Source organism: Neolamprologus multifasciatus, chromosome 6, assembly GCF_963576455.1.
Source record: "Neolamprologus multifasciatus chromosome 6, fNeoMul1.2, whole genome shotgun sequence".
NCBI lineage: Eukaryota > Metazoa > Chordata > Actinopteri > Cichliformes > Cichlidae > Neolamprologus > Neolamprologus multifasciatus.
This window is the reverse complement of record NC_140444.1, coordinates 22,141,811-22,154,204: the sequence shown is the minus strand read 5'-3', so window position 1 is coordinate 22,154,204 and position 12,394 is coordinate 22,141,811. Positions and strand designations below refer to the sequence as shown.

The window sequence follows — 12,394 nt, the reverse complement described above, 5'->3', positions numbered from 1 at the left end:
GATGATAAAATGCCACTCTGTTGGCTTATCAGCGAGGAGGGGAATCATAAACCCATCCAGCTCCCTCATTTACAGACCGTTGTGTTGGGGCGAGGGCCAGAAACAACCATCAAAGACAAAAAATGCTCTCGGCAGCAAGGTAACAGCATCTCAGTCTGAAACACTAGCAGTGTTAACAATTAGCTATTAATTAGCTATTAACTATTGAAGTAATTTTTTTTAAAATCAAAATAAAAAAGAAAGATTAAAAAAAGAGATATATTGTATGACCGCTAAGGTTATGGCCACGTCAACACAGCCTGAGCTCTCTTAGGCAGGTGTTCTTGTAATCTATTTAAGCGATCTTCAAGAAACCTGGAGAACTATTCCAGGCTTCTTGAATGACATTCAAATCTCTTCTTTAGATGTTGGCCGCCTTTTGTTTCGTTCTCAATCAAGGTCATCACAGACTGCTTTAACAAGGATGATAGCTGATGCTGAAAAATTTAGCTGTTGCCAATCAGGTGCTTTCCAGATGCAAGGTGAATCAAAATGTGATGGTACTTTTCTGCATTCATAATTCCATCAATTTTGATAAGATCTCAGCAACACTGGCTGAAACGCAGACCGAGCCTCCACTGTATTTTACATATGCCTGTAGACATTTACTGTTGTGCTTCTCCTGACCTCCTTCTTACATATTAGCAACAAATTGAACCAAAATGTTTAAATTTGGATTTGACACGCCATAATACCCGTCGCCCTTGATTTTTCATTCCAGTTCTCAACCTGAACTGAAACCCTTTCTCCCCATTTCCCTTCTTTCTTTCATGACTGTCACCTCCAGTGAGACCATTTCTGATGAGGCTTTGATTAATAGTTGATGGATCAACTGAAGGGCCGAATGCATTTCTGTAATATTGAGGTTAAGCACTTACTAAGCGTCTTACTGAGCACACAAAGCCAAAACCATACATTAAACTATACACTACAAACAGCGTATCTGCCTCACATCCATGGGTATATTAGAATCACCACTAACATGTATATCTTTGGACTGTGGGAGGAAGCTGGAGGACCCATAGGAAGCCCAAACCCATTTACAGCATTTTTAATTGACTTTCTAAACTATTATAAATTTCCCAAAGATTTTATCATTAATATGTGGAAAGTGTGACTTTTGCAAATGTTATCCTTTTCCAACCAGTGGAGCTGAAAGCAGAATGCAACAAAGGTTATGTCAAAGTTAAACAGGTAAGATACTTACACATCCATAATTTGAATATCTATAAAGAGGTTAAACTTTTTCCCATCTTCCACTTTTTACTATATAATCTTACAATCTGTCTTTTATATCCCCATTTTTATTCCAAAGCTAGGCTTAAACCCCACCTCTGTAGACTCCGTGGTGGTCGGTAAAGACAGTGAGGTCAAAATAAAGCCTGGACAGCGCCTTCAGATTGTCAATCAGCTTTACCCCTACACTGTACAGTTCAAAGAGGATCCCACTGGCAGCCAAAGTGGAACAAAAAGGCAGCGAGAGTCCAATTCAGAGGACCGAGAGAGCCAGAGGGACGCTCAGAGTATGAAAGCAGACAAACAAACAGAAAGGATCTCAGTGTCAGTCAGTCACGCAGATTCACCAAAAACAAATGTAAGAAAAAAAATGTTTGGATTGTTTTCATGTTTTGAGTTTGAATGAATATATTATCCAGAAGAAACATGTCCCCTAATATCGGTTGCAGGAAAATGCTGGACACTGGAGTCAAGGCCTTAAGACATCAATGCAAGACCCCAAGATGCAGGTAGCCATTCTATAAAAGAGACTCACAATGTGATGTTGACTGGAGAACTGGATTTTGTCTCTAATATCCAATTTTTTAACTTTTTTAAATTAGGTGTACAAGGATGACAAAGTGGTCGTTATTAAAGATAAATACCCCAAAGCTCGCCACCACTGGCTTGTGCTCCCGTGGCAGTCAGTTCCCAGCCTGAAGGCTTTGCGCACTGAGCACTGTGATCTGGTGAAACACATGCAGAAAGTTGCTGACCAAATGATTCAACAGCGCCCAGATTGTAGTTCGGTGCAGTTCCGCACGGGATACCACGCCATCCCAAGCATGAGGTAAAAATTTAGACTATATGAAATGATTTTGTGAACTTGGGAGAGTAACTAAACTAAACTAAAAATATGGAGGTAATATGCTTAGACTTAGTCCTTTTACTACAATTTGACTGATGAGGCTTTAGTGGATGTGTTTATTGAGACTGCTATAACAAACAATTAAAAACAACAAAAAACATATAGTTTTAAATTAGAATAAGAATAGTAATAATAATGATAATAATTGTTGGTTTTATAGAGAGGTTTTCAAAATCTACCTTAAAAAGTGCTTCAGAGAGCAGCAAAATAAAACAAAGACTGAATGAAATAAAGAAGTGCAGGGCAGAATAAAATAAAAATTAAGACCAATAAATGGTAGAGAGAAATTCAGGAAATAAAAGACAGTTCGAAGTCAATTAAAAATAAAAGTAAGCATTTTTTTTGGGTTTGTTTGTTTACCAGGTAGACACCGACCTCCAGTTAATGTGGTACTCAAGGTTAAAGAAGCTCTGAAGTTAATGACTTTTCAGAGGTTAGGGTTAAGGATTTTCATTCTGACTCAAAAGCTTGTGAAATCAATCACGTGGTCGTTAAAAGCTAAAAAACAAAAGTGACAACAGAATACATTTGGAAGCAATTTTGAAAGGAAATCCTAACTTTCTGGGAATAAATGTTAATTTAAAAAAAATATGCAGACTTCTCTATGCTTAAAATAAGTACATTTCATGTTTACGCTTAGTTTAAATGAACCTTAATTGCTCATCATTTCTGCATTGAACGTTTACTTTTATTTGTCTGTTTTTTATGTTTTCATTTACAAAGGCTCTGATTTTTCAAATTTGCGTTTTTAATGTTTTATCCCGTTTTTCTGATCTGGCTTTAATTTTTCATATAAACATGTAAAACATCTTTAAAGCCATTAAAGAGAAATGTGATGCAGATGTATTATTGTATTTAAAAAATGAATCTAATAAATTGTGGTGTGGTCCCAACGTCTGACACATAAACAACAATCATTACCTTAAAATAACTACTACATACTGTGTGAGTGTCTAGATTCTTCCCACATTATTTTGGAATAAAAGTGCCATGAAACTTGAAGCATAGAAGCTGTTCTGGACATCTGCTGCCATCTTGTGGCTAAGATCTAAAATGCAAACGCTTCAGACTTTACTTTCTAATCTTACACAGGTTTTTAATGTGGCTTTGAAATGTTCAATTCTGCCTTTCAGTCATGTTCACCTCCACGTGATCAGCCAAGACTTTGACTCACCTTGTTTAAAGAACAAAAAGCATTGGAACTCGTTTACAACAGATTACTTCATTGAGTCTAAGGGTAAGAACAGTTCTAGTTTATTTTTAACACCTGCTTTGAAATAATTTGGCTTTAGAGCAAATCATTTATACTGTGGACTCAAAATACTTTGTGTTTTTCTTCCTGCAGATGTCATTCAGATGCTTGAAACTGATGGAAAAGTCACTGTGAAAGAAGGCACCAGTGAGCTGTTGAAGCTACCTCTCCGCTGCCACGTGTGTCGCAAAGAGCTTCCCACTATACCGGCACTGAAGGAACACCTGAAGTCTCATTTCTGAGATAATAATGTGACTGTAACTCATGCTCATGCTCTGGGTTTTCATTGATCACATATCTCATGTTAACTTTTTCATTCATTCATTCATTCATTCATTCATTCATTCATTTGTACAATGTTAAGTTCCTGCAGGTTCCATAATTATTGGCCTGATTACAAATTCCAAAGGTCTTCATTGTTTGTTGCTTTTTAGGGTTTTCCAGTTTAATAGAAAATTGAGTGTCAAGCTACAAAACGTTCAAGGTAAATGCCATCAGTGTAATGCAAGGTCATGGATTTCATTTAGTGTTAATACCATTTCAAACATGTTAAAATATTTTGCAATAAATATTTTCTAAGAACTAAATACTGCCTATATCTTTTCAATTAAAGTTGCGTCTTGTAAGTCCTGCAGTGCATCAAGTTTAGACTGATTTTTAATGCAGATTTACAGAAAACAAAGGAAGCTGTCGATGTATTGTTCTGGAAATGCATTAACTCGCTTTCAGAGCCGGCACAGCTGCCACAGAAATCAACATTTGTTTCAAAAAGTATAAAAGAAACCTTTTGAACTTACAGGTGTTTATATAAGGAAAAATAGCTTGCTGGGGAAAAAAACTGTACTGCTTTGATGTGTTGAAATAGTAGCAGACAGTCAAATAACATACTGGTACTTGGGAGAACTTGGTGTACTTTTTCTTTGCTGCTATTACAGTCTCCTTTAGCAAATAACAGATAAAGCTTGCTCAGCCACCTACTGCTAATACCTACGTCTCTGTATTTTGATTCTCATTCTAATTATGTGATTGAGAAATCTGTTTAAACCATTACCAGAGCACAGCCTCTTTACACCCGCACACTCGCAGTATCTCTAGTCACACCAATCATTTGCATATCCTCCTTCACTACATTCAAGAACCTCTTCTGTGGCCTTCCTTCGTGTTCTCCTGCCTCGAAGCTCCATATTCAACATGCTTTGTACAATACATCTCCCTCCTCTGCACATGTCCAAACCATCTTATCCTTGATTCTCTGGACTGTTCAACCTGAGCTGTCCCTCTGATGATCATTTCTAATCCCATCCATCCTGGTCCGATCATCTCAGCATCTTCAGCTCCACCTCTTGTCTTTTTTTTTTCCCAAACCACACATAATAGCAGGTTATGTTGACATGGTCATTAAACAGATTATTGGTGACCTTCTCGGTGAGGAGAACATATTTAGACCATAAATATGTGTGAATTGTCTCCTGGACATTGGCAGACATATTTTGCTGGTGGACAATGTGAATCAACTGGAAATTTCCTTTAGTCTTCACTATGCTTTGTGACTGATTCTGTGCAGTATATCAAATTTTATATTGTATTTATTTTTCCTGGCGTTTTTCCAGATTGTTGTATACGGTTTTGCCCTTTTCCTCAAGAAAGATTACAAAAACGTAATTTGCATTAGTGCACAAAACAACATGAAGATTTGGTACCATCTAGTGGGGACTCTTCATATAAGCCGCGACAGTTTTCGAGATTTGTCTAATGACGAACTACTTCTCCACACGATATTCAGTATTTTTAGGGTGATATCGTCATCAACCAGTACAACAGAAATGTAAAAATAAATTAAACAAAAAAAGGCTCTAGTGGCCCGTACGGGGATCGAACCCGCGACCTTGGCGTTATTAGCACCACGCTCTAACCAACTGAGCTAACCGGCCATGTCTGCGGATGAGAAAGTGCCATTTATATAGAGAGTCATACATATCACACGTCGTACTTTCACATTCGACTACAAGGCAAGTATTATGTGCTAGTATTTCATTTAAGAAGTCTCAGTAATAAACAGCAGTACTCTGCGACAATGCTGTCTTTGCTAGTGATCCGATACCAATAACAATACTTTTAACCTATAAAGGGAGCTTATGTAGGGGAGCAGTGGCGGTCCTAGCCTGTTTGGCGCCCTGGGCGAACACTCCCTCTGGCGCCCCCCCCCCCCCCCCCCCCACACACACACAGAGACAAAACATATTAAGGATTGTACATTAACATAAAATTGTTGTACACACACATATGAAGAGAGAGAGAGTATGCATAGTATGCAAACGGCTACCAAACAGCCATCATAATTCGTCATACAATGAGAACAGGACAAATCAACAATTGACACTGACTAATTAATATTAAAATCTGTAATATAATGTATTGTTTGGAGTTTAGTCTGTTACTGTTGCTATTTTTACCATTTCTTCTTGGAGCAACTGTAACACACATAATTTCCTTAGAGATTAATAAAGTATTCTGATTGGTTCAGGATGACCTGCCATTATCCAATGACACATCTGCTTACCTGCATCTTTTGTTTCTCCTCCTCTTCTGTTCTCTTTTTTCTAAACTGAGGACCTGATGGCTTTGAACTTTTCTTGTCCATCTTCCATTGGTTTTAATTTTGCACTCCAGTATGAACACCCATCCCCCAACCGGAGGATCACCACAACATGATCTAATAAACCTACACCTTAGTTTACAGATTCACTTTGTCTAAGGTTTATTTCTGAGATTTCACACAACCCAGGATTCAGATCATGAATACATAATGAGCTTGGATTTACAACATTATAAATGAAATGTGCTCTATTTGGAAGCAGCCGGCCCCCTCCCCTTTCGACGGCTTGTGTGTGAGACTTTAAATCATCAAACTGTAAATTTTAAATTGTTATTGATCCCTTTCCCCCGAGTCCTAAAGTGTATATTTATTTTCTTACTCTTCTTATATTTATTGTTTGTTTATTTGCACTGCTGTAACTGGAGCCTCGTCGTCTCGTCTCTCTATAAACTGGACTGTAGCGGAGATGACAATAAAGTTTACTTTGACTTCAGCAGCGAACAGGCGCACCGAGGGCTCTCGTTCACTTTTCATGTATAGAATTTCGAAAAAACATCGGTGCAAATTATAAGTCTGTATCATGATGTCTGGTGTTTTCGTGTTTGTTGGTTTGTTTTTATTTTGTTTTATTTTGCGAGTTGGTTATTAGACGCTGCTCCAGCCGGTCAGAAAATCCCCCGCCGCCCCGCCCTCTCCTCCCTGTGCCGCAAGCAGCAGGGCGCCCTTACTCCCAGCAAATGGGCGATAGAAAACCGATCGGTGCTTATGCCATTCCCAATATGCGCTGGCTGACGTCGGGGCAGCATGAGTACGAGCATTTATTTTTTTTTTGCCGATGCCGGTGATGCCGCCCCTACCATGATGCCGCCCCGGGCAACCGCCCGTGTCGCCCGTATCTAAAACCGCTACTGTAGGGGAGAACAGTACCTCGTGATTTAGGCTGTGAGATTAGCCTAACCATCATCCATTTGCCAAATTCGGAACATATTTTAATGACCTCTAAATGGCTGTAACAATTCTGTGGTTTAAATGTGTTATAGACCATTAATAAAAGAGACGTGATAGTAAACACAAAAAGTTGTTTTCATACTATCGATCAATTCGCCCACCTCTAATATGCAGGACTGCATTTTTCTTAAAAATGTATTATTGTAGAGGTGGACTCAGCTTAAAATTTTTATTCTTTGTTTATTCAGCTGTCCTGGCACTATTTTTCAGTAGCTAATTGTAATTTTTAGAGATGGACCGATCTGATATTACATATCAGTATCGGTCTGATACTGACCTAAATTACTGGATCGGGTATCAGAGAGAAATCAAAAATGTAATCCGATCCGAAGTATCACAAAACGCGCTACTTGGCGTAACCCAGCTCAGCGCATCGGACCAGTATGTGATAGAGCGGCTGTTGTCTGGAGACCTGTCAGCGTCTGTTGGAGCATTTGGAGCTGCTACATGCTTCCTAACCCCAGCATTTAATCTCGGCGAAAACTATCCCACAGAAGTAAAGCAAGTGTGTAAGTTCATCCCTGAATGTTTGCATAGTATTTCCGCATTAAGCTTAACAACTGATATATTGAGCCACAGCTGGACTGGTCATTTGAGTTCCTTGTTGAGGTGAAAAGGAAGCGATTTGTCCCGTACTTCAGCTAGAATAAAAAAAAATAGACACAAAGCTGGAGTTATTCTGTCTTTGCAGCGCAGTTGCATCTACTTCTCTCATTCACTCCCCCTTCCTCTCCTGTTATTACTTCAAACATGAAACTGATCAATGATCAGCTGATCGGCTTTTCTGCCGCAAGTCCCGTCTTGTTTGTTTATCGCCCACTTTGCGCTAGAAAGAGGAGACCAGCGGATAAACAACAGCAGCACGTTGTTTATCCGCTGCGTGATAAGCTGTTGTTAGAATGTATTTAATATTACTTTCTAGTATCAGCTGAGGTTTGCTGGAGCCACGGCTGTAAAAGCTGCTGGTCATGATATCCGTTTGTGGTGAGAGGGAAACTTGAAGATGAAACCAGGAGAAGTCCTTACTGAATCATCAGAGCTGAACAGGTGATGGAGAAACAGGTTTACCTTTTAGGTGACATGAATGAGTTGAAGGGAAGTTATGAACTGTTTCTGAGAGACAAATAACACCAGGATCCTTTTTTTATGTAGCTGACAGCTGGTAACTGTGCAGGGGTGGGTCTAGCAAAGTTTTGTCAGGGCCAGGTTGGGCATTAGCAGGGAAAGGGGGGCACAAAGAAATATTTTTCTTTGTTATGTCATTTAAAAACTTTGAATAAATAATTATCTGAATCTTACAACAAAAGTGGTCATCTGATTAAATGTATAGAAATCCATTATTGTATATAGTAACTAATAAGTCTACCCTAGTAAGCTATAGTACTTTTTCCTTTGGGAAGGTACCATCTGTGCAGTCTGTGCAATTCTGTTGAAGAAAGATGTTGAATCTATTTAATTATTGTAGAAAAATAATTGATTTCTGTGCATTTGTTTTACACTTGCATTAAATTAAAGTTGATTACATCGATTAAGGGCGGGGGGTGGGGGTGGTTCCCTAATATTTTTGCTGGGAGTTGGCAACCCTATTAGTTAGGTAGGTAAGTACTTTAAAATACCAGAATAGGGAGGATGGTGTAGGTTTAAATTTATTAGAGTGATCTGTGTTGCTGAACTATAAAATGTTTTGGGTGGAGTGTATTTTTTGCATACAGGTATAACAGAATAGCTTCAGTCTCGTTTTTTAAAACTTGAGTATGAACGTATACAAAATGCAGCAAAATATTTATAAAAACAGTTTTATTGATTACAAAATACGCTATATCAGATTCATATTGGTATCGGCAGATATCCAAATTTATGATATCGGAATTGGTATCGGACAATAAAAAGTGGTATCGTGCCATCTCTAGTAATTTTAAAAGCTACATAATGTGCATGCAAAATATGAATTTGCAAGGCAGTTATTATATGTATTTTACTATAATTTTCTAAGTATTTTAAAAAGTAGAGAGTACAGTTTTATGGCCAGTTATAAAATTGCATGATGGATAAATCCTTGATTAGAATGGTATGCCAACACACCACAAGCCCCAAGTCCATGATTATATTATTTATTTATTATTATAAAAACAAAGTAAACACTTAGGATAATATCACCTCGATAATTTTCACACAAAAATCAGCTGCATGTAGCATTATGTCATTATAAACATAAAGCAATCTATAAAACAAAATCTATCATCCTGAAGTGTTCAGGCTAGTCATAGTGCTAGAGTTCATAGAGGGAAATGAGAGGCTGCACAAGAGCATGTCATCATCTTCGCAGCATTAACTCCCTGTCATCCTCATCTGGCACCATCAGATTATCCACTGAGAAATGAGCATCATCTCCTACACTCTGGAAGAAACGCTCCTCCTCACTTTCGCAGCTCTGAGTGCCATTCACACAGTCCCTGGCTTTCAGTTGTTTCAGCTCGGTGCTGTCACTGGCATTGCTGTCCTCTGTACTCATGCTGGTGTCACTGCTGTCGCTGCTGTCTTTGGTCTCGTTGCTCTCACTGCTCTCGCTGCTGGAGCTGTCTTTGCTTTCATTGCTGTCATTGGTGGCAGTTGTGGTTTCTATGCTGTCACTGGTGCTGTCACTGCTGTCTGTGGGGTTCACCAGCAGGTTTGTGTTGGGCAGCTCATTGCTGTCCTCAGCGCTAAGGGCTTTCACTGTATTTGTAAACACTCGCACCCAGCTCTAAAGCAGTGAATAAAGAGAGCACTCTGTTAACTAACTGTAACCTCTACTTAAGCAGGTTAAATGAAATAATTTGATAACGTAAAAGATTTATCGCACCTTTCTGACATTCTCTTCACTGCCCATACTATCATCTTTGGTGTCAAGCATGGAGTCCATCTGTGGAAGAGAGGTGAAGAAACAGTGTAATTCTGTACTACACATAATACAGTAAGTAAAAGAAGTTGTTTTACTTCATCTTACCTCATCCGACTGACTGTCACTCTCTTCGGAAGTCTGTTTGTGGAAATGAAACCCATTTAAGGAGGCAAATATCAATTTTATTCCAGGTTTATTCATTTGTATCATCTGATATTCAAGGTTACACCCAGAAATCTTAACAATTTGCTAATGCTTTAAAGATTATGAAATGGAAATAGCAACCTTGTTGAAGGATAACAGTAAAATATTACACGGATTGCTAATAGGACCCACCGTGTCCTCTGATGTGTCCTCTGAAGTGTCCTCTGAAGTGTCCTCTGATGTGTCCTCTGATGTGTCCTCCAATGTGTTCTCTGTGGATTCTAATGATTCTGACTCTGAGCTCTGTATAAAAAAAACCAGAGACATTTTCAGTAAACAGAAAAATGATTTTGATCTGTGTGTTAGGATAAAGGTTTTCTGAAGACATTTGAGAACCAAAATAACTCACCTGATTTGAGGTGTTTTCCTCTGTGCTCTGCAACACAGGCAGGAACAAAGAGTCACATTGATGAAACTCAGCAATCAAATGTGATGGAAAGAGTCAGGAAAAATAACCATTTACTCATTACTGAAATAAATGTACACATTACCTGAAGCTCTGAGGTGTCATTTTCAGACGATTGTGAAACAGACATACTTTCAGTCTGGGTAAACAAAACAAAGTAAGCACAGAGAAAAATGTATTTTAATTATATGCTTTAACTGCCGCATCAACAATCATCATTCATTTAAGATTTCATTCTTGTCAACCCTTGCTTGGGCAAGCTATTGCTGCCGGAATGGAAGCAGACATAAAGTATAGTAAACAATAGTTTCTGAAATGGGAATCATCTTGAGGTCTGGAGAAACTTCCAGTACCCACGCCCATTGTTAGCTTTTCCTGCTGACTGTCTTCAAGGAATTCAGCTTTACTGCAGGCAGACTATATAGTTTAGTAGTTTATGTATAGTTCCTGAAATATACTCAAACGTATAGAAGCTCAAATATATGAAAAGAAAATCATTGCCAAAATTTAAACTTACTAATTTAAACATCTATAAATAAAAACAAAACTTGAAATTTTAAATTATTAAGTTAAACTTTGAATTATTGTGGAATTATTTACTTTCTTTTTTCTCTCTCTTTCCCAGTACCAGAAACAAGGTCTAATACAACTGTGATTTAGCATTTGGGAAAAAATATTAAAAAATGATTTGTGATTTGAAAATGCTACTTACTGAGTTTGATGCAACCTCGCTTGATACTGAAACAACAGTGTGTAAAATCTGTCAGAATGAAAATGGAACAGATGGTTATTTAACGGACACTTTATTATTATTATTATTATCATTATCATTATCATTATCATTATCATTATTATTATTATTATTATTATTATTATTATTATTTCTAAAAAATACATATAGTCATGACATGCCTTAGTTCCACGTCACCTATTGTTTTACTAATAGCAAGTAATATTATGCTTATTTGTACTTAGTATTATTGATTTTTTTGTTGTAACTGTGTCCTTGAACCTCAGTAATACTTTCAAATAAACAAAAATACACAGCATGGTAGATGGGAGAATATTTCATCTATCTGAAAGTTATGTAAAAAAAAAAATTACGGTGAAAAAATCTTTCAAAATTGAGACCTTTTTAATAATTTATTTTTGTTTTCTGCTTTCATACTCACCGGGTTGGAAAAGACTGCTCCAATCAGGCAAAATGTAATGATGGGAACCTTCATTCTGTAAAAAAAAAAAAGTATGTAATTATCATTCTCATTAAGTTCAGTTCAGTGTAAGAGTAACTACTATGGTGCATTAGCAAAAGAAACTCCCCCCAAAATAGGGTCACATCCATTTGCTCTTGGGTTTAAACTTCTAGATGTTAAGTTACTACAAACCAAACCGACAATTCAAAACTTTCAAAGTTGTGATCACTAAAGTAAGAGTTGTGATCAAAAGTAATAATAATAATACTACATAATCATTTACTCTACCTCAGTTTCAGAGATAATAAAAAAAGATGCAGCTGGTGCTCCTCGTTTAGTCTATAAGGCAGCAAACAGGAGAATCCGGAGTCTGTACTGAACCTCGAATGGAAGCTTGCAGTTGAAGTAAAATCACGATGTGTGGATATGCTGGAGGGAACTCCAAGGACTACTGTATATAAGTATTCTCATTTAAGGTGATTGCATCACTTCCTTCCGGATGTGTCTTTTTTGTCGTCATGCGAAGGTGTATTTGTTCCGGAGAGGGAGTTCAGAAAACACACAGTGGCGTGATGATGATTGTACACACACACACACACACACATAGACACTGTGTGCTCTTTTATCCAGTCACAAAATTTCCTACACCCCCTCTCACGTCTTTAGTGAAAT

General features: G+C 37.7%; 2 protein-coding genes and 1 non-coding gene across 4 annotated transcripts; 1 reads left to right on the top strand and 2 right to left on the bottom strand.

Annotated features, from left to right (window-relative positions):
- Window position 1: 1 nt before the first annotated feature.
- Window positions 2-4,812, top strand: aptx (aprataxin). 2 transcript variants are annotated; one of them, XM_085163177.1, is made up of 7 exons: window positions 6-139; window positions 1,187-1,233; window positions 1,355-1,633; window positions 1,725-1,784; window positions 1,878-2,104; window positions 3,316-3,419; window positions 3,528-4,806. In XM_085163177.1, exons 1-7 carry the CDS (start codon window positions 10-12, stop codon window positions 3,674-3,676), a joined length of 996 nt encoding a protein of 331 aa, XP_085019303.1. In that variant the 5' UTR covers window positions 6-9; the 3' UTR covers window positions 3,677-4,806. The 2 variants fall into 2 exon arrangements, with proteins under 2 accessions (XP_085019304.1, XP_085019303.1); XM_085163178.1 differs by lacking the exon at window positions 1,187-1,233 and having other exon boundaries at window positions 2-139; window positions 1,472-1,633; window positions 3,528-4,812.
- A 479-nt stretch (window positions 4,813-5,291) lies between these two features.
- On the bottom strand, window positions 5,292-5,365 carry trnai-aau (transfer RNA isoleucine (anticodon AAU)). The gene has a single exon. It is a non-coding gene; the product is annotated as a tRNA-Ile (tRNA).
- Window positions 5,366-9,133: 3,768 nt separating this feature from the next.
- scpp1 (secretory calcium-binding phosphoprotein 1) lies at window positions 9,134-12,168 on the bottom strand. The gene is made up of 9 exons (XM_085163179.1): window positions 12,011-12,168; window positions 11,702-11,756; window positions 11,242-11,289; window positions 10,615-10,668; window positions 10,473-10,499; window positions 10,256-10,366; window positions 10,025-10,057; window positions 9,881-9,940; window positions 9,134-9,781 (listed from the first exon to the last, which is right to left on the bottom strand). The coding sequence occupies exons 2-9, from the start codon at window positions 11,753-11,755 to the stop codon at window positions 9,353-9,355; spliced, it is 816 nt and encodes a 271-aa protein (XP_085019305.1). The 5' UTR covers window position 11,756; window positions 12,011-12,168; the 3' UTR covers window positions 9,134-9,352.
- Between the last annotated feature and the right edge of the window lie 226 nt (window positions 12,169-12,394).

Bases quoted from the DNA above. Each gene is read 5' to 3' on its own strand.
- aptx (XM_085163177.1), top strand. From the start codon at position 10: ATGCCACTCTGTTGGCTTATCAGCGAGGAGGGGAATCATAAACCCATC. The intron at 2,105-3,315 runs GTAAAAATTTAG...TCTGCCTTTCAG, and splicing joins CACGCCATCCCAAGCATGAG to TCATGTTCACCTCCACGTGA. The intron at 3,420-3,527 runs GTAAGAACAGTT...TTCTTCCTGCAG, and splicing joins TTACTTCATTGAGTCTAAGG to ATGTCATTCAGATGCTTGAA.
- scpp1 (XM_085163179.1), bottom strand. From the start codon at position 11,755: ATGAAGGTTCCCATCATTACATTTTGCCTGATTGGAGCAGTCTTTTCC. The intron at 10,669-11,241 runs GTAAGTAGCATT...TTGTTTACCCAG, and splicing joins GCGAGGTTGCATCAAACTCA to ACTGAAAGTATGTCTGTTTC. The intron at 10,500-10,614 runs GTAATGTGTACA...CCTGTGTTGCAG, and splicing joins ATGACACCTCAGAGCTTCAG to AGCACAGAGGAAAACACCTC.